Source organism: Aulonocara sp. 'chitande type north' Nkhata Bay, linkage group LG7 (genome assembly GCF_057382095.1).
Source record: "Aulonocara sp. 'chitande type north' Nkhata Bay isolate Kocher_YH1m ecotype deep benthic linkage group LG7, A_spYH_male_GT1.1, whole genome shotgun sequence".
In the NCBI taxonomy this organism is placed as follows: Eukaryota; Metazoa; Chordata; class Actinopteri; order Cichliformes; family Cichlidae; genus Aulonocara; species Aulonocara sp. 'chitande type north' Nkhata Bay.
In genome coordinates, this window is record NC_141350.1 from 44,739,467 (window position 1) to 44,759,916 (window position 20,450).

The following is a 20,450-nucleotide window of genomic DNA, read 5'->3' on the forward strand; positions in this document are numbered from 1 at the left end:
GTTTCTTTTGTGTAAAATTGTTTATTTCATTTAAAATAACCTCATGAGTCAGATTACGTGAAGAGATTGACTTTTCAAACTGTTTCGTTGGGTGAATGAGTTTGTTAAGTGGAAAAATGATTTTATTCCTGTTTCTTTGTCTAGACTGTGTTATTTAGTCTACCCTGGTTTCCCAATTGTAGAGGTTAATGAGATCCAGGTGTGAGTGGAATTCTATATAAAGCAGGAGAGCTTTTGACTGACAGGTACACAGGAGGGTGATGTGGGGTGAACTGAGTGGTGGAAGGGAACTTACATTTGGACAAGTGGTTGATAAGTTAAGTCATGGTGAAGGGAAAGTGGTGGTTTTTCGTTTTTGAGAAGTACTGGTCTCATCAAGAGGATCTGAGGATTCAGGAGTGACGGACGGTTAACAGCCAGGAGATGGCAGTAATGCAACAGTTTTGGATGCAAGCTGCCGTTAAACTTGACTGAAGAAGAAGAAGACTGACAGGTTCAATGATTAATGATGTGTTTAATGACATAGAGGGTGGGGTGTTCACTTTTTGCTGATGATGGAGGAGAGGGAGGAATGTTGGTTTTGTTGTAAAGAAGTTACAGGAAGCGGTTGGTAAAGTGGAAGAATGGTCGTGGGGATTCAAGTTTTCAGTTGATAAGACTAAGACAATGTTTTTTACAAGTAAGAGGGTTAATGAGGAAATTAAGCTGAAGCTATATGGCATAGGATTAGAAAGAGTGAGGAAATTTGAGTTTCTGGGGTTGTGGTTTGATGAGAGGTTAACTTGGGGTGCACACGTTCAGGAATTGGTGGATAAGTGTAAAAAAAGTTTTGAACATTTTGAGGTGTTTGGGAAGGATTGGGGAGCAGATAGGGAGTCCCTGAGGGCTATATACACTGGATTGGTGAGGTCAACGTTAGATTATGGTTGTGTGGCATATAATTCGGCAGCAGACACTTCTCTTAGAAAGCTAGATTTGATTCAGTATCAGGTGTTGAGACTTTGTACAGGGGCGACTCCCACTGTAGCCTTGCAGGTGGAGATGGGGGAAATGCCACTAGGGTTGAGGAGGGAACAGCTTACATTGACATAATGGGCAAACCTACAGGGTCAGGGGACAGATCACCCTGCATTAGATGTACTTAGACCTTGCTGGGAGAAGGGCAGGAGGGAGTTAAAGAGCTTTGGATGGGTGGTGGGGGGAAGAGCTAGGGAACTTAAATTGGACCACTTAGACATATGTCGGCGAGTGCCTAGGCCTGCAATCCCTCCATGGATACTTCCTGAAGCAGCTGTAGATTTTTCTTTGTTGCGCCAGAAGAGTAAGGACGGGGCAGGCGGTCTAGACTCTAATATAGTTCAGGGTTTCAGAGATCAGTATTATGGGTATGTGCAGGTATATACGGACGCTTCGAAGAATCCAGCTAGTCAAGTGGGGGTGGCAGTGGTAATTCTGGACTTTATGGTAAAAATTGGGATGAGGATTAATAATGGTTTGTCTGTGTTTACAGGAGAAATGATAGCGATTCTATTAGCAGTGCAGTGGGTGGAAGATTTGAGGTCATTGAACACAATTATTTGTTCAGATTCCAGTGCAGCCTTGGTTAGTCTACAGAATGGTCATTCGAAAGGTAGGTCAGATATTTTATTAGAGGTTCAACAAACCCTTTACAGGATACATATGATGGGTCTATCGGTAGTGTTTGTATGGGTCCCTGCTCACTATGGGGTAAGGGGGAATGAAGCAGCGGACAGGTTAGCAAAAGCAGCCACTAATCATGAGATAGTTGATCTGGCGGTGAATTTTGGTCAGGAGGAAGTAAAGAGTATTATTAAGCTAGAAATCAGGGGAAGATGGCAGAAACAGTGGGACGAAGACAGGAGGGGAAGGTGGTTATATAAAATTCAAAGGGGGGTGGGAGTGAGGCGATCCACAAGAAGGAGTAGGCGAGAGGAGGCGGTGGTGTCAAGACTGAGATTTGGGCATACGGGTTTGAATTCCACACTGTTCTTGATAGGGAAGCATGCCTCAGGGAAATGTGATTATTGTTGAGCGGATGAAACTTTGGAGCATGTTATTTTGCAGTGTCGGAAATATATGGTAGAGAGGAGACGGTTGGTCCGAAATCTCAGTAGCATTGATATGAACCTTGATCTTGTAGGGTTACTACAGAAGGAGTCGGGGGATAAATGTTAGCAGGCATTGTTTCAGTTTTTGAGAGAAGGAAAGTTGTTTGGGAGGATATGAAGTGTTTTGTTTTTGTTTTTTTGTTTTTTGTTTGTTTTTTTTTTAGCGTGATTTCTGTCCATACTCCATACCAGTGGTGGCGGTAATGCACCATGCAGTTGTTTGCCAACCGCCAATAATACGTAAAAGGAAAAAGAAGAAGACTGAAAGGTTCTTATGTTTTTGTGAAACAATTGTTGAAAGGCTACGCCAGAAAATAAAGAACACTTAAAAGAAACTTGAACAGTCTGCAGATGCTGTCTTCCTATCACTTTCCATGCTGCTTATGTTACGCTACTTCACAAATGGTGGCAGCAGTGGCTCCAGGCCAATAGGTGATAGCAATGCAGAAATCAACCAAGTCAAGGAAACCTCAAGGGCCAACAGATTTTCCCCCAGAGGAGGCCCCAGATGATGGCAACCTGCCAGAAACTACGGGTGAGCACAGCACCAAAGCACAAAGTCTCTCTGAGCTCTCAACTTTATTGAAAGGCCTGATGCAACAGCATGCTGACCGTGAGGCAAAATGGGAGCAGGACAGACAACGCCAGGATTAACGGTGGCGTAGAATGCAACACCAGTTCAGCCAACTGCAGCAGGAGGTCCAGTCGGAGCGCCGGGAGCATCAGGTGCTGTGGGAAGGTGCAGTAGCTGATTCCGGAGTGCCACTGAGACCCTCAGTTCGGCAAAAGGTGCAACAGCCTGTTCAACAGCGAGGAAACCCCCCTGAATCTTTCGCAGCACCACATTCATCCAATCTGGGCAGAGTAAGCGGTTGGAAAGGCCCGAAGATGCAGCCCTATGGTGAGGATGAAGATATTGAACATTACTTAACCACTTTTGAGAGGATTGCAACAGGATGTCCACAAGAAGAATGGGCACTGCATCTGGCTCCACTTCTTAGTGTTAAAGCACGTGCGGCATATGTTGCTATGGACACTGATGGACTATGATAAAGTAAAAACCGCCGTTCTTGAAAAATTTGAAATAAGTGCTGAGACTTACCGAATCAGATTCCACGACATGACGGTGAAGGACGATGAGACACCCAAAGAGCTGAGAACGCGCTTTAAAGACCTATATGAAAAGTGGATGCTTCCAAAGGAGAAGACAAAGGACCAAATAGGAGATGTCATAGTGATGGAGCAGTTTCTCAGAGTTCTTAACCCAGAGCTGAGGACCTGGGTGAAAGAGTGCAACTCCACCACTTCAAAAGAAGCTGCAGAGATGGCAGAGGCTTTTCTTGCAGCCGGATGCCCACAAAAAGGGTACATGGTAGGAAAACCCAGTTCAGCCCTTGTATTTGTGGGTAAGTCAGGGGGTGGGAATGGGTCCAGAGCTAAAGGCCCTAAACAAAGTTCTCCAATCACTAGCAGTAGCCACGCTAGAGAAGTAAAGCAGAGAGGCCCATTGGTATGTCATGCTTGTGGTCAAGCAGATTGCCCAGGTCAGCAAGTCAGTAAGACTTACATGTGTCTTTCACCACAGTGTTTTGACTTGCTAGAGGAGGAAACTGAGTCTCTCGTACCCTCCAGTGATCAGGAGCACACCATCTGTGTTTTCATTGAGGGAAAGCCGTGTGTTGCCCTCTTGGATTCAGGCAGTAGCCGCACACTTGTCAGGCAAGATTGTCTCCCTAGCGACACCGCATTTTGTTAAAGTCTGGTGTGTTCATGGTGATAATGTTGATTATCCTATTGCCAATGTTTGCCTTCAAGTTAATGAAAAGGAGTACGTACTTACAGTACCAGATTGTCTTGGACCCGGACATGCCAATTCTTGGAGAGTTATTAGCAAAGACAGAGAAGAGAAGAATCTGCATGTTGCATGTGAAGGTCTGCTAGTCGTCACTAGGTCTGGTAATAGAGTGTCTCAGTCAGAGCTAGGTTTGAGTGAGTTGCCCTTTTCAGTCAGTGAAATTCCGGATGTTGATGGACCAAATAGGCCACATTTAAAGAAAAGTAGAATGCAGAGAAGACAGGAAAAAGTGAGGGGGACAGAAATTGCTGAGTCACTCCCTGAACCAGAGATTGAGGAGCTCCTGGTTGTCCCGAGCAATATTGTCCAACTCCAAAGGGAGGACCCCTCTTTAGCACCCTTGTTTACTAAGAGCATCCAAGAATCAACACAGATTACAGACAGAGTACGGGAAGTATTGATTGTAAAGAACGAACGACTGTATCGTCGTAGCAAAGTTGGTGAGCAGTTGGTTGTTCCCAAAAGCTGAAGGCCTGTAGTTTTGCAGTTGGCTCATTCACTCCCTAAAGTTAAAGACATTACAATAATACAACGAAAGCATGTATGGAGGAGTTCAGGAGAGAGGTACAACAGTAAGTGTCTATCTGTCAAACACGGTGGAGGCTCTGTCGCGGTGGAGACAGTCCAGTTGGGCATCTTGTCAAATGAAATGATAAAACTGTGAACACTGAAAAGTACCCTCAGATTTTAATCCACCAAGCAGTAACATCTCAAAAACTACTGATTAGAAATAGCTTCATATTTCATCATAACAGTGATACACAAACAAACTGGCAATGCAGTAAAAGCATGGATATCACTCAGCCTCTCCAGAGCCCAGACCTCAACATCACTGAAGCAGTGTGAGATCTATCTGACAGAGAACAGAAGAAAAGGCAGCAAACATCCAAAGAAGAGCTCTGAATATCTCAAAAAAAAATAAATAAAAAAGTTTCGTCTCACTCCCATTTCTTCTTGTTGCACGTTGAAGCTTGACTTGGAACCTTGTTAAGGTCCAACCATGCACAATATGATTTTTTTTTTGCCATTTTTCAAGTGGACTTAAATTTTTGATCGGGACTCTATGAATATGGAGCTGCCAGGCAGGAGCAAAAGAGGAAGACCACAGAGGAAATTCAGGGCTGTAGTGAAGGAAGACATGCAGAGGGCTGTACGACAGAGGTGGATGCTAGAGATAGGGTGAAATGCAGGAAGATCTGTTGCGCCAACCCCTCAAGGGAACAGCAGCAAGAAGAAAAACCCACATATAAGTTGAATGTAATCTTTTGACTCTGGAGAACATAAAGGTTTTCTTTAAATACTAGTGCGATGCAAATATCAGTATCGATCTGATACCAAGTAAATACAGGGCCAGTATTGCTGATGCAGCTTATGTAGTGGAGAGCAGTGTGTCTTGATTTATGACATGAATCATCATCAATTAGCAAATTCTGAACACATTTTACTCCCTACTAAATCATTGTCATTTTCTTTCAACTTCACAGATTAATTAGTTAACAGAACAAAACCCACCTTTCAGCTTTTTCGTGTATTTTGAAACTTGTTTTTTGTTTTTTAACGTGACTGTCTCCTATTTTGGGTCAACGCCTGCCATTTAAATGCTTCTTAGGCTATAAATAAAATGGACCTAACAGTCAACACAAAAGGGCTCAGGAATTTTTCAGAATTCATGTCTGAGGTGTAGTTTTTCATTTCCAATAAAATAAAGTATTTAACACAATTCAGTGGGCTGAATATATTATTTGAATGTCTGAATATAGTCTATTGTTAATCAGTTAGCAAACCTAACAGCCAAAACGACCAATAACACTTTATTTTTATAATTAGTTAATGTCAAAGTGACTGCATGAGTGGAGCAGCGATTGCACAGGCATGTTTCTTTTTTGATGAACCTTAGAGGACAGAAATAAACTAAAGTATGAATCCTGTGGCACTCCATATTTGGCTTAATCTACCCACCTCTACTAAATGCTTGATAAAGACTCGTAAAGAGAGATAATTTGATCAATTAAAATACAAAGAGAAAAAAAAATAAACAAATGAAAGTCTAATTGTATTGTATTAGCAAAAGAGCGTTTTTTGTAAATTGCATAAACCAGACATGCGCAGATGTGATTATTGTAGCTCCTCCTCCTGTCAGTGACGTGTAGTTCCATTCTCTTGAGCTGCGAGCTTTCTTAACTGCGACATTGGATCGACATGGCGAGCACCGTGGCGAACAAGTGTCTCAGTCCTCTGGCTTTCCTCACTAGGAGGCTCTCCGCTCCCGAGTTCATCACTCAGTGTTGCTATCACAAGAAGGTAAGTGGTCCAGTCTGTAGCTTCTCTTTAACGGGGAGCTCGGCTTACAGCGTCGCAGCTGCTTGTTGGTTCATGTTTACTCCTACTGAAAGCATCCTGGAGTATATCAGCTAACTGATCTACTAAACACGGGCAACCACGACTCTGTAAGATCTTTCTGCTCGGGCATTTTGTTGACAACCATAGGACGGTGGCTTATATTTAGCTGGCTGCACAAATGTTTCAAGTTACATCAGACTGCCTTTACGCTGGTTATCTCAAACCCTTCACCTCCATGATGCTAGCCCGTTAAAATGAACAAATGTATTGTTTCATTGTAGCTATTTAGCTTACTGAAGGCTGGAATAACGTCACTAATCTGCAACCAGCTGTCCACTGCCACAGTTTTAACCATATCCGATTGATGCGCTTTAAAGGGTGGCAGTATGTTGTGCTAGAGTCAGGTAAATGTTATGTGATACCTGTGAAGGTGTACTGATGCAACAGCAGGTTAACCGGGTCATGGCAGCCATAACTGTGATGTATTTATGTTTAGCTGGATGTTTTTGGGTGATTGTGGAGGTTTAGACATTATATGCCTTTTATTAAAATTATTTCTTGGATAAGAGGTCATGTTTTAGCCATCAGCTGAGGAATCTGGCTTTAAACCTTTAATTTCTGATGAAAAATGCAAAAGGTTTTGCGATGCTCGGCCACTTCACACTGTCTTGGTCAGAGTGACTCAGCAAGAAATAGAGTAGGAGGGCTGAAGGACAGAGTTTGCACTGTGTAGACCATGAAATCCAGTCCTAATCTGCTCATGCCAGTGTCAGTTATGCAAGTGAGTCAAGTTGTAGTTGTGTAACAAGGATGCCAAGACTTGTACACATTCTTTTTACCATTGTATCTGAATATAGATGGCATTTCCTTCCTGCAAATATGTGATTGTTGAATTCTGACAGCAACAGGAAGAGTGCATTTGGCCTGATGCTCCTTTTCCCCTCTCTGTTGTCTGAAGGTGGTGGATCATTATGAGAACCCCAGAAATGTGGGCTCGCTGGACAAAAACTCCAAGAATGTTGGAACTGGTTTGGTGGGTGCCCCGGCCTGTGGGGATGTAATGAAGCTTCAGGTATGTTTGTTACGAAGTGTGTGTGACTTAAAGGCGTTTATTTTTGTTAGTTTAGTAGGGATACATTTTAAAGAATGGGAGAGATCAGGATTGTTTGGGGTTTTTTTTTTTTTGTTTGTTTTTTTTCTTGCTCATTTTTTTTGGTCACATGAGTAACAGTCAAAACTTTTCTCAGATTGAGGTGGATGACCTGGGGAAGATTGTGAATGCCAGGTTCAAAACTTTTGGCTGTGGTTCTGCCATCGCCTCAAGCTCTCTGGCCACCGAGTGGGTGAAAGGCAAATCTGTGAGTGAACACATTACAGACCTGCATCTCAGCTCCTTTGAATGTTTAATCTATTAAATATTTAGCGTGTTCTGCTCCGCTCATGGCTGTGTGTGGGCTTTTATTTTCAGGTGGACGAAGCTTTGAAGATAAAGAACACAGACATCGCCAAGGAGCTCAGTCTTCCTCCTGTTAAGCTTCACTGCTCCAGTAAGTTTTCTTTTAATACGCCAAGGCTCTTCTTTTTCTTTTTTCCAAACTTCTCTGCACATGTGCACATTTAACCTCCAATTATTTCCTGTTCAGTGCTTGCCGAAGATGCCATCAAGGCAGCCCTTGCTGACTATCGTCTCAAGCAACAAGATGACCAGCAGGAGGCAGTCAGAGCCAGCAATTAAATGGAGCGCTCACGCTTTGTGCTGGGCCCGGTTTGGCTCCCTGCTGCCAAGAAGAGAAATAGTCCAGCGTCAACACCTCACTTTCCTGCGGCAATGATGACGAGCCCACCACCTTTCAACCCTCTGTAGCAGTGTTACACCAGGCTGTTTTTATTAGTCTGCGATCCTCTAACCGTGTATACTGTATCTTTTAGCCTGTCACGTAAACGCACAATATAAGCACTGTTTTGGGTTGTTGGTACAGAGATGAGCCTTATTTTGGAAATTGCTTTGTACAGGTGGAGTGTTTTTTATTTTGAAAGGTGTGATGGAGGTATGGATGAAAGCTAAAAGCTGTTTATACCCTCTGCACTCTAAACGCACTGACCTGTTGATTAAGCAAAGTGGCTTGAACCAAAGAAAGGGGGTCCAGTAGTTTCAAATGCGACTTATATTTACAAATGCTTCTTTAAAAGTCTGTAATAAAATTATCCCTAATTGTACTTTTTGAATCCTGTTTATTATTTAAACATTTGACCCTCCAGCTACAGAAAAATACAGGCATAACTAATGAGGTTATTCTTAATTCTCTTTAAATAAGTCATCCTTGTGATCCATTTGAGTAAGCTGCACATAGACACAGAGCCTGCAAATACGCCCATGCACTTCCTGCTACAATAACGCACCTAAAAAAGCTCTGCAGCTGAGATCCGCTGCAGCCAAAACACACCAGATTGTGGTTTTATACACTTGACAAATCCTGACTGCTTCGCTTTATCTCAGTGTCTCAGCTTCTCTCTCCCTCACACCCGCTTTCTATTTCTCTGACTTACGTGCACACAATTTTGAAAAGCGCCTTTGCAGAACACAGCGACGTTCAACATCATCTGCACTCACTAGCTTTATTGGGCTGTTACATGAAGACCCGACATGCCGTCCGATTGCCGTTTTGATTAATTTGGAGGCTTTTCACAGAGGCGGCTGCGTTGGAGTCCCACTGAGATGTGTACGAGCCCACATGTTTAAGCGGTCCAGCGTGTGATGTGCAGTGATAAAACCAGTCAGACGGGCTCCGTAAAAGTATGGAATCCTAAGCGTGCACCCTAAAAAGAGAAAAATTTAAAACTCCACAGTTTTACTCTTGGAGTCTGCTGGAGTAGCTTTACATGACTCGCAGGTCAAAAATCATCATGCTGGTTTTTTTTTTTTGGTTTTTTTTTGTTTTTTAAAGAGCATTGCCTCAATGCATCTACTTCCTGAAACAAGCCATTATCAGGAATGTGTACCCTGGTGATGTCACAGAGAACTTTTTATTTGAAACTCCGGACATGTTTAATATAAAAGTCCACCCTACTGTAGCAGTGTATATATGACAGAAAATGGGGAAAAGCATAACAGGTTCATATTAAAAATTCAAAAACGGAACTGAGTCCTAGTTGTTCAATTTTGTTTTTGTTTTTTTTGCATAGAAGCGCAGAGTAATTGGGACCACACCACCTACTGTTACCAGCAGAGATGTTTAAATTCAAACACAGGAACACAAAAAATACTAACACTATTTGTGTACTGTGAAACTTGTACAAAGGTGCATAAAGAGAGTATCATGTATCATCTTCAACTCTGCCTGCTGTATCTTTAGTAACTTCTCTGCATTTCCTCAAATAAAATCCTGCAGAAATCTTTGGTTTTCTGCAAAAATGTGATTTCTTAGAAGGCAGTTTTCTCTCCTGCGATGAGCTGAAGTGTAGCAGAGTCATTGTGAATGTGCAGAGAGGAGGGCCGCGGACTCCTGCCCGTCAAAGGCTCTTGTGAATCAACTTCCTCTGACCGAGGCAGCTCAGGAGGATTCGGCTCTGAGCTGCCCTCTGTGGTGGTGGCCTCACTGTCGGAAAGCTCGCTCGGCTCATTTTCCTCTGGGAGACTTGGGAGCTGATGGTCTAGGATGCTGTCATCTGCTTTTGAGCTGTCCTCGGGACTGTGGTCTGCTACTTTCTGACTGGGATCGCTTCTCTCTGCAGCATCAACAGATTTATTTGGAGCGCGCAGGCTCTTGGCAGCCCTCATAATGTCAGCCTGGAGCTGCTTGTGAGAGTCCACTGGCTCGCTTTCCTGCCCCGGGGAAGCTTTTTCTTGAACTTCGTTAAAGGGTTTAGCACCTCCACTTTTGTCCCTGTCATCCACATACATCTTTGAGGGGAAGGAGGAAGGATAGTAAGTGTTGACTTTGCGTCTGTGGCTCATGAAAACTGCCCCGCAGATGATAAGGAAGACGAGAAGGATGAGACTGGCTGCAACGAGGATGAGGAGCATGTTCTCATTAAGAAAGTTCACAAGCTGATTCAGAAAGTCAGTTTCCTCCTGGGCTGTGTTGGCAGGTGCGGTCTGGTACTCTGTGGAGACATTGGTAATAGGCAGATAGAAAGTGAAGTAGTTGTTGTCTTCCTCATCTATGCTTCCCTCCAGAGTATCTGAGTAAGGCAGAGGTGTGGAGAGGCTGCTACTGATGCAAAGCACCACGCACAGACCAATGTGATGAAGGGCCATCAGGAGCGGCATTTCCCCTCGGAATCTGTAAATAACACTTAACATCAGTGACACACGTCAAGAGAATATGTGCTTTGTGTGTATTTGCTTAACATCTTTTTTTCAGAAAAGTAAAATTAATAGTGCTGCTCTTGAGACATTCAGTCTGCTTTACAACAAAAACAAAGATGGATGACTGAAATTCCACAGTTTACAAAGTACGAGAAGATCATGTTTTATTAGTTATATTTGTCTATCTTAATGTTCACTTGGTTGCACTGTTTTAAATGTCATGAGTAAAAGTTAGAGTAGAAAAGGCTCCCAGCTCTGGGTTAGTTGAAATTGCACTTTGAAAGAAATACATGTAAACTTATACTTATGCCTTATACGCTTATTGCCACTGTATTAGGCATACACTTTCAACTGCTTATCAATGCAAATTTCTAATCAGTCACATGGCAGCAACTTAGTGCATTGATCTGTTACAGTTCAAACCGAGCATCAGAATAAAAAAGAAAAGTGATTTAAGAGACTTTGTTGCTTGTGTCAGACAGGCTGGTCTTGATCTTCTCTAGGGTTTACAGAGAGTGGTCCAATAAAGCAAAGCTATCCAGTGAGCAGTTCTCTGGGTGAAAATGCCTCGTTAATCCCAGAAGTCAAAGGAGAATGGCCAGACTGCTTCAAACAGATAAGACGGCAACAATAAACTAAAATCACCACAACCGAGGTATGCAGAAGAGCATCTCTCTTGAAGCAGACTGACTACAGCAGCAGAGGACGACACCAGACAAGAAGACAAGCGTGGAAAACATTGTTTAGTCTGATGAAATCCAGGTGTTAAGGTCAGAATTTAGCATAAACTACATGAAAGCATGGATCCATCCTGCCTTGCATCAATGGCTTAGGCTGACGGCTTCTTGGCACACATTGGACCTAATAGTTCCAACTGAGAATCGTTTAAATGCAACAGCCTACCTGACTTTTGTTGCTGATTATCTCCATCCCTTTTATGCCCACATGCTCCCAGGAGGATAACGCACAGCTCAGATCATCTCAAATTGGTTTCTTAAACATGAGATTGAGTTCCCTGCACTCAAATACCCTCCACAGTCACCAGATCTTGATCTCGATGGGATGTGGTGGAATGGAAGATTCACATCACGGATGAGACACAGCTGCAGCAACTGTGTGCTGTCATGGTAATATGGACTAAAATCTCTGAGGAATGTTCCCAGCACCTTTTTGAATCTCTGCCATGAAAACCCTGAAGTGCATCCAACCCAGTACTAGCAATGTGTATCTAAAGAAGTGACCATAGAATTATATCTCAAGCAAATTAACCAAATCTCTACAAATTACAATTTTTACTACACCTTTTTACATATTAGAATAAATTATATTGAGCGTATCATTAACCCGAGAGGTGTTGATTTAGCAGGAAAACTTCCTGCTCAGATATAACCAAAAGTATCTTACATGGCTTTCTACAACAAGAAGTATAAATAGTATGTGTGTTTGCAACTTGATTAATTTAACCGAACAACCAGAATTCAGCCAGAACTTTGATCACACTAAGCTACGTGCTCAGTCTGTCTCCCAAATCTTTCTGCGCCACCTGTGTGCAAGCTGCGAGACATGAAAGTCTGGGAAACGGGTTCTGATGTTGTTGTTTCTTTCTTTTTTCCCAAATCAATCACCCTGCTCACCCTGGACCTAATATACACTGACACAGTAACACGCACAGAAGGAGGTCACAAGCACACACAAATCTTCACTCAGCAGATTTAACAAGTGCGACTATTTTATTTGCAAACGTAATGTCGAAAACTTTTAATGTCTAAATCTGAACCTTGTCTCTACTTTTTTATTATCATGTTCCTAATTCCTGAGTTTGAATCCTTCTATCATGATGCTGTCAAACAAGGTGTCAAGATGCTGTTATTGAATTTTAAGGACAAAACCTTATGAAATGACACATTTGACTCACCATCCACTGCAGAAGAAGAGCTGTCTGCTGAAAAGCCCTCAGAATGAGGAGGATGAGACTGGAAAAAAGTGAACTTAGCACAGCAAAGAGCGGCGAATGCTCGGTGAAGCACGCCCCCTCCGCGAGTTTCAGGTTTCAGTGTGGAGGTTTGTCTGGGTATTTTAAAAAAAAAAAAGCAGTTTACCATGAGGAGAAATCCCTCCTTCTGCCTATCCACTGTTCTCCTCCCCCTCCAGTTTCCCCCGAGAGTGTCTGAGCTCTCCGGCCTGCACACAGATTGTTCTTGTTATGTGGGAGTTTATAATGTGCTGTGGGGGCAGGGACCTCTTCTCCACTCTGATGTCTGGCTCAGTGGATGTGGAAAGCCAATTCCACAAAACAAAATTAATTCTTAAGAGCTATAAAAGCATCACAAATAAATAAACCCTCTAAAAATAAAACAGAGCCTCTGACTGACAGCCTTTCCTTCGTTTTACCCCCTTAGTCCCTCACACTGATGAATAACAGCAAACCTCTGGGGCTAAAAAAAGAGTCAGAGAGCAGCTTGTATGAGTGATCTGCCAATGCAGGAAAAGGTTAATGGTTCCTGTGTGGACAGCAAAGAGAAGGGGGAAGGTAAAGGCCACACGCTGGAGACTGTTAGAAACAATGTGGAGCATTTTATCCAGAGACGAGCAATTAAAGCGTGTGTGTGTGTATGTATGTGTGTGAGACCACTTAAGGGAGAGAGTGTGACTTTGTTTGAGTGATTGCATTTTTCTTGCATGTCTGTTTTGCTTTTGATCGCTCACGACAAACGTAGCTTTATATGGTCATGAGGAGCGTGCGATGGGTTCCTGCATCCTCCAGGTTTACATTTGCCTCAGCTCTGTTGATAGTCACCGACGTCTGTAAATGTCGGGGGAAAATTTAAAAAGAGAGAGAAAAAAATGTGGTCTCATGGCCCTAATATGTATTCAGGGAATTGTTTTCTTTTCTCAGGAAAGGAAGTGAAATTGAGATCCAGTCAGGAGCAGGAAAAAAGCTTTTTTTGTGAGGGCTTTCATAAACGAGGGCACTGACGGAGATCACAGAAAGTTTATTTCTATTTTGACTGTTTAGAAATTTACAGACAGTTTTTTTTTTTATTAAAAAGGCTACTTTTAATGTTGAAAATATTCATAACACTAAGCACAATATGGATTGCAAGGCATAATCGTTTTGAGGAAATCTTTCAGATAAGTTCCTCAAACTTTTGTTGTCATGAGAGAACCACAGAATATGTTTAACTTCTACACTGAGAAGTGATCAGTTCTAAGTTTGCAGAAATGTTTTATTCTTTTTTTCATTATGACTCTTAACCTGAAGAGTTACTAAAATGTTAAAGTTAACAAAGACATTTATTTAATAAATTATCAGAAAGTAGATCTCTTCACACACACACTTAAACAACATGAAATTAGTTTTGTGCATTGTGACGACCCCCATGTTGGTTTGTTTTTATAGGTCATGTGATACTCAGGTGGACCGAAGGTGGCCTAGTCGGGTGATCCTATTTTCTTACAGGCTTGCAGGGAGTCCATACAGAAGAGGAGAGGACAGGACACAAAGAGTCACCAGGACTGCTCCTTATATGCCACAATCAGCCCCTGATGAATGAAAACCCTACAACTAAGCCATGTTAGCTCCATGCCAGGGTCACATGACCTACCAAGACAAACTGACAAGAGGGTCATTACATCATCAAGCGTTCAACCATCTATGTATCTGCTCATCTTTTGGTGTGAATTGCACAAAATTGGTGATATCCATCCATCCATCTCTTGTTTTTTCTCTTATCTCACTTTTTTTATTTAATATAATGGTGTTAGATATTAAAATTATGGTGCTCACAGCTTCAAAAACTGTCTTTGAAACCTCCCTGGCTCTTATCAATCATAACAACCCACTTATGGAAAATAAATCCACCATAACGAGCAGTTTTGTGTGGTTACATTTTCTTTTTTCTAAAGTGCACCAGCCAATTGCATCACTTTGCAGAAGGAAGTGTGCCACTGTAAACACCGATTGTTTCCCCCCTTAGCTGAGGTGTGATATTAGCTTTTGACTGGCTGATGCAGTTAGGTCGAAAAGACATAGTTCCTGCATAAAACTGCTCACAACACCATTTGAGGATGATTTCTTGAAAAAGGAAATTTGCAATGAGTAGCAGAAGTCAGTTGTAACCTGGTTCTGGTATATTCAAGACAAGGAAGGCAACTCTACAGTAAATATCTGCAAACACCGGCACATCAGGTGGACAAATAGCACTACAGGCCAGCAGAACAACATGTAAATTTGACTTGAGGCTGAACTGTCCCTTTAAGCGTTCAGCCACCTGGATAGTTCTTGTAAACTGAACAGTGTCTGAACAGAGCAATAATATCCCTTTGCACAGCAAGTCTTCCTGTCCCCTGTCGTAAAGTGAAATACCAGCAGGGCTCAACTCCGGATGAAAAAAAACAAAAAACAAACTTTGATCACTCTTCATCCTGTGGAGGCTAAAGTCATGCAAAAAGCACAGACCTTGTCAAATACCACATGCAGTTACAGGCACTTGCACATGAAACCGTGAATGTTTGTCTGTTTGTGGTTTCTCTCTTCCTCCACTGAAATACGGCAGGTACTGAAGCAAAACCAGTAATATCAAAGGGGAAGCAGGAGTTTATTAAAAAAGCAGCTATTTCCATGCTGACTGATAGCAAACAGATGAAAGCATAGTAAAATCCATCTACACGTAGCGATCATTCTCTGGAAGGAAGCTGCTGAGAGTCAGATTATCTCCCACCTCGTCATCGCTGTCTTCAGCCCTTGGCATCACCAGGACACCATTGGGCACCGGATTGTGCTGTCTCGTATAGTTGTAGCTCCTCTCGGGCAGCAGAGCAGAAATGCACATCATTTCCGTTTCCTTTTGAGGTTTGCGCTTGCGCTTCCTCGATGACAGTTTGGCGCAGAGGACAATGGTAGTAAAGATAAAGATTGTGCACACCAAAGCCAGGCAGGCGATGACAATGAGGCACTGCTTCACCACGTTCTGGGTCAAGCAGGGTTGAACCTCGGTGCTGGGGGTTGATTTTGAGATTTCACCGTGTGGCGATTTAGTAGCTGGGGCTGGCTTAGTTATTGGATGTGGTAACGCCGTGGGCCTACGGGGGAACGGGATTATTGCAATGGTGGAGTTGGGAGATTCAGTTGACGTAGAGGTAGCATTTGACTGTGTGGAGATAGAAGAACTCGAGGCAGAAACGGACTGAGTTGCAGATGAAATCTCAGGGCTGGTTTTCAGTGTCTTGGCTGTTGTGGGGGGCAAAGAGGTGGACACCTGTGGCACACGTGTTGTCTCTGAGATCGACTCTGCCGTCAATGGGCGTGCAGTAGAAACTGAAAGGCTGCTGAGGTTCTGAGTGCCTGGAGCTGCAGTAGATTTCTCAGAAGAGAAAGTGGATGATAACACTGATGTCATTGCAGACTCAGTGATGGATGTGGGCTGTGGAGAAGACACAGCTGCTGTTGATGAGAATGTTGCAGGAGCAGTGGTGTCTGGCGCTGTGGTTGACTGTGGATGGGACCCGTCCTCTGCATGTGTTGTTGTTTCTTTCATGGTCACTTGGTGGGTGGGTTGAGTTTCAATCAAAGCTGTGGAGGTATGAAGTAACTGCGGAGCGGAGCTGCTTGGGACTGCTGCTGCAGGGCTTGTAGGAATCAAAGTGACTACACTGTCAATGGAGCTTTTAGTTTTGTTACTGATAGCTGCCGCGCTAGTTTCCACTGTGGTTACCACTGTGCTCTGTGCCGCTGCAGAAACGGTAGTAGCTGCAGGTCTGTGAGTTGTTCCCCACACTGCAGGGTGTGAATCTGTTTTATTGTGAAACGCAAGTGCAGTTGTCAGCTGGGCGCTTGTCTTGTTGGGCTCAACAGTGTAGGTAGAACCACTGGTTTCTGGGGTGGAAGCAGCCACGATGAATATTCCCCATAAAAAGGCTGGAAATGTCTTCATGGCGAGGAGTGTCATAGCTGCGTTAAACCAAATCTGAAATTGCAGAATAAGTTAAAAGTTAAAAAAAAAAAAGATACATGGAAAAAAGATACATGGGAGGAAAAATCATTGTGTCAAGTGTACCAGTTACATCGTGTGATGAGGCAATCATGTGTCTGTCACCACACCCTTTGCTTTACGTTCACACCAAAGCTCAAAAGTATAGCACTGAATATTAAATGTGAAAACTTTTAAGCAGACTGACAGAGGATTCACATTTTGTATTTTCAGTCAGAGAAAATTCTAATCTTTAAAAAACAAAAACAAAAAAACAAACCAAAATGTAAAATATGTAGAGAGAAATAAAATCTGATAAATCGGACTCCTGTGCCAGAACTTATCTGGCACCATTAAACATAACGAGATAAGCGGTAGATCCTTAAGTCAGAAAAGTTTAACCACAGCAGTGGACGTGTCTTACCTGTCTGCAGGTGGAACAGAGCACGGGTGAGGACGAAAAGTGATAAAAGTTCAGCTCATTTCAGCCACTCTCAGAGGACAGTCTCGCAGTACTGACTGTAGGTGCTTGACAGAAAGAAGAGAATAAAAGAAAACAGGAAATGTTCACACTTTTTTTTTTTTTTTGAAAAACCCAACACGGCACTATGTAATGTTTTCAGATACAGACAGTTCCTTTTGAAGCACACAGCTTAAGCTTGCATCAGCCAGGAGGCAAACCGTTTCACAACCTTGTTTCGTTTTTATCATTTTTATAAAAAATAACATTTGAAGACATAACCAAGTCCTGTCAGCTATAATCGGGTATGTAGCAGAAGATCTGTCTTACCTTTCTGATGGAAAGCTCAGAATGGATCAGTTGTTGCTCTTTGGCCAGTCTGATTACTACTTCATCTAACGTAACAGGAAGTACTCAGTTCTGCAAACTGCTCAGATGCTTCCCGCATGTCACCCTATGGTCACATTTCTGTCTAAGATTTAAAGCTACATGTCATGCGCATATCATGGTTAACCACAGCGACAGGACACAAAGTTACATATAAACGTATATACGATGGATGGATCGTGTGTAATAGACGGATACCTGATTTGGTGTCTTATGATTTGAAAGCCTGTCACCTTGTAACAGTCACCTCACAAGAAGCTTGGACACCCACATTTGCACGCTGGGGAAACTGAAATGCTCATCTTCTGTGGAAATGATAACTGTCACTTCCTGTACTGGTGAGTCACACTGAGATGTGGCTACAAAAAAAGCAAAACGCAAGCTTTAAAAGACAGTGACACAAAAATGAGATTTTTTTTTTGTTCCGTTGCCAAGAAGTGAACAAAACAAACAAACACACACACACACACACACACACACACACACACACACACACACACACACACACACACACACACACACACACACACACACAACTACCAAATTGAAAAACTGACAACATAGATCTATACAGATCATGCAACGAAGCTCTTTATCTAAAACATTGAGCAGTTAGATGATTACATGTGGCTTAAAATAATCCATCAATATTGGCTAAATCTCACTGTCAATATCTACAGTTTGTCTTCTATTATTGTATAGTGGATATTTATAGCTAGGTGCCAGTGCTGTCAGATATTGTTAACCTGCTTTAGATGAGAAAATTCACTGAGTAAAACTGTAACTGCATACAGACTTTTTTCTTGTTGGATTTTTTGGAAGAAATATTAAGACTAAAGCTGTGCAGCTGTATCTTCTAGATCAGACTCAAAATTGTCCAATCATGGCCATACACTGTACTTGTGTAGTGCCTTTTCGACTTAATACAAACACGTCTAATTGCTGAGGAAACTTCGACATGCACACTGTGGGAGCCTTCTGATCAGCTGCTCCAACGCCTGAGCAGCAGCTGTCTGAAGTGTAGCACCATGCTTTTAACCAGTGCTTTATTTTATTTATAAATTTTTTTCTGGAGCTAACAGTGATCATACCAGGTGTGTTTAAAGAAAAAAAAAGAAAATCCTGGAAATCAGTCCAAAAAAACTAAAAAAAAAACCTAGTTTTTTATCTGGCTGATACCTCCTTAATAGTCACCTCTGGACCATTTTAAGTGTTCGTACTGTTTTTGCCACTATGCATACGTTATGGGCCTCTTGTACCCGTGCCTCTTCATAATGGTAAGCCTCCAGCTTTACTAACAAGAAGTGGCCAAAGCCGCAGAGAGGCAGATTTGGAAAGTAGGTTTAAGGTGGTTTTGTTGTGGATGAAAAAAGCTCACTTCCTGGGCACAATGGTGGGCTGGTCTGCACAACAACTAAGGTTGTTTCCTTCTGAATGCCCTGCCCTCCACTCAGGGCGCACTGACAGCCAGTGTTGAAATTCACAGTGCATGACCCTGTTAATTGTATTAAAAGATGATGCGTACGCTCTTGACCTTACTCCTTGTTCCTGGAAATGCTGGACTCTTCAAAGTTACAGTTGGAGAAACTGGGGTCAGTTTGAAATAAACAAGTTTGTTGCCGTCTAGAGAAATGACCTTCAAATTGAAATCAGTTAAGGTTTCTGATTTGTATGAGAATTATTCTCATTTCCAGAACTTTTTAATCACACCGCATATTTAGACATAGGGTGGATGCTAAATAAAGCAAGCACCATCCAAAAGCTCAATTAATTAACAATTAATTAACTCAAAGTAATAGACTGATTAACCACAAGAATTTCACTCACTCACTCACAGTCTAAACCACACAGCAGGCCATAATATTACAACTATAACTCCAGTAATGGCACCACCAGCACAGTCAGAGGTTCAGTGACTCACAGACAGCGGTTTTACGTGCAAATATGTGAGGAATGACTCGCTTTTGAAGTGAGCCACAAATGGCCATTAAAGAAACTGCGGATCACCTCCAAAGTCGCAATTCAAGCTTGTCTATGTGCATAGATATTTGGCCATGCAGAGTGAAGGACTCCAGGTATACAACATCCGCAGATGTGCAAAAACCCAACATTAAGTAGCTCACAATGGCTCTTTGTGGATGATGTTGTGCACAGAGCTAATGCTGATTGGTTGAAAATTGGGCCTGAACAGTTAAGGGAGAACCACTGGAGTTAACCACTGAGGAGAGGCACAAAAACCATTTAAAAAAAGACGAAGAAAAGACCATACAGGGCCTGCAGTGGACACATTTAGTTATCTTTAACACTCAGTTTCACTTGAGCTCTTTGCAAGTTTGAACTTCAGTCGTCTGAGTGATGGACCAACAACAGCACAAACACAAATAGCTCACAGTCCAGTTGGTCCACCTCACTTTTTTTGCCCCCTGCTGACAGTAAACATGTTGACAACGGTCCACAGAGCTGCGTGTTGGCTCTGCACAGAACTAACCCATAACTGTCCCTGCCCCTTTATACTAAAACAGTTGATCGCAAACATTTTTTCTGACATTCCCCATCTTTACAAGGGTCAAGGTATTTAAAGTCAACACTACAGCAAAACCAAATTCTTGTTAATTTTCCCTTTAAAAAAATCATTTTAGCTCAGCTTAGCATAGGTTAGTCCTCCACTTCTCCCCTGTGTAGGCTCTGTGCTCTGCCCTCATAGTTTGAGAACCTCTGTTCTGAAAGCAGAGCCCAAAGTTGGAGCAGGAATCTAGTCCCTCCTCAGACCACTTCACAGGTTACTTTAGATTTAGAAAAAACATAGCCTGACCTTTTCTTTAAAGCATCACAGTGCCAAGGGGCCTCCTGGATTATCATTATTGTTCTATTTACACATTAGAGAATTGTAATAAAGGTGCTGGTCAGCTCAGAGTACAGGTTAAATGATCTTGATGATCACGGGGGCCCACAGGCCATTGTAGTGCTAGCACTGGTACCAAGCCTGGATAAATAGGAAGGG

General features: G+C 42.5%; 3 protein-coding genes across 4 annotated transcripts; 1 reads left to right on the forward strand and 2 right to left on the reverse strand.

Annotated features, from left to right (window-relative positions):
• The first annotated feature begins 6,133 nt into the window (after positions 1–6,133).
• On the forward strand, positions 6,134–8,541 carry LOC147325911 (uncharacterized). The gene is made up of 5 exons (XM_086300680.1): positions 6,134–6,285; positions 7,283–7,396; positions 7,572–7,682; positions 7,793–7,871; positions 7,968–8,541. Exons 1-5 carry the CDS (start codon positions 6,184–6,186, stop codon positions 8,057–8,059), a joined length of 498 nt encoding a protein of 165 aa, XP_086156806.1. The 5' UTR covers positions 6,134–6,183; the 3' UTR covers positions 8,060–8,541.
• LOC147325912 (transmembrane protein 119-like) lies at positions 8,511–12,870 on the reverse strand. Its single transcript, XM_086300678.1, has 2 exons — positions 12,549–12,870; positions 8,511–10,607 (listed from the first exon to the last, which is right to left on the reverse strand). Exon 2 carries the CDS (start codon positions 10,592–10,594, stop codon positions 9,746–9,748), a length of 849 nt encoding a protein of 282 aa, XP_086156804.1. The 5' UTR covers positions 10,595–10,607; positions 12,549–12,870; the 3' UTR covers positions 8,511–9,745.
• Positions 12,871–14,588: 1,718 nt separating this feature from the next.
• LOC147325913 (uncharacterized) lies at positions 14,589–17,697 on the reverse strand. Of its 2 annotated transcripts, XM_086300682.1 has the most exons (3): positions 17,393–17,697; positions 17,027–17,130; positions 14,589–16,599 (listed from the first exon to the last, which is right to left on the reverse strand). In XM_086300682.1, exon 3 carries the CDS (start codon positions 16,579–16,581, stop codon positions 15,298–15,300), a length of 1,284 nt encoding a protein of 427 aa, XP_086156808.1. In that variant the 5' UTR covers positions 16,582–16,599; positions 17,027–17,130; positions 17,393–17,697; the 3' UTR covers positions 14,589–15,297. The 2 variants fall into 2 exon arrangements, with proteins under 2 accessions (XP_086156808.1, XP_086156807.1); XM_086300681.1 differs by lacking the exon at positions 17,393–17,697 and having other exon boundaries at positions 17,027–17,366.
• Positions 17,698–20,450: the final 2,753 nt, after the last annotated feature.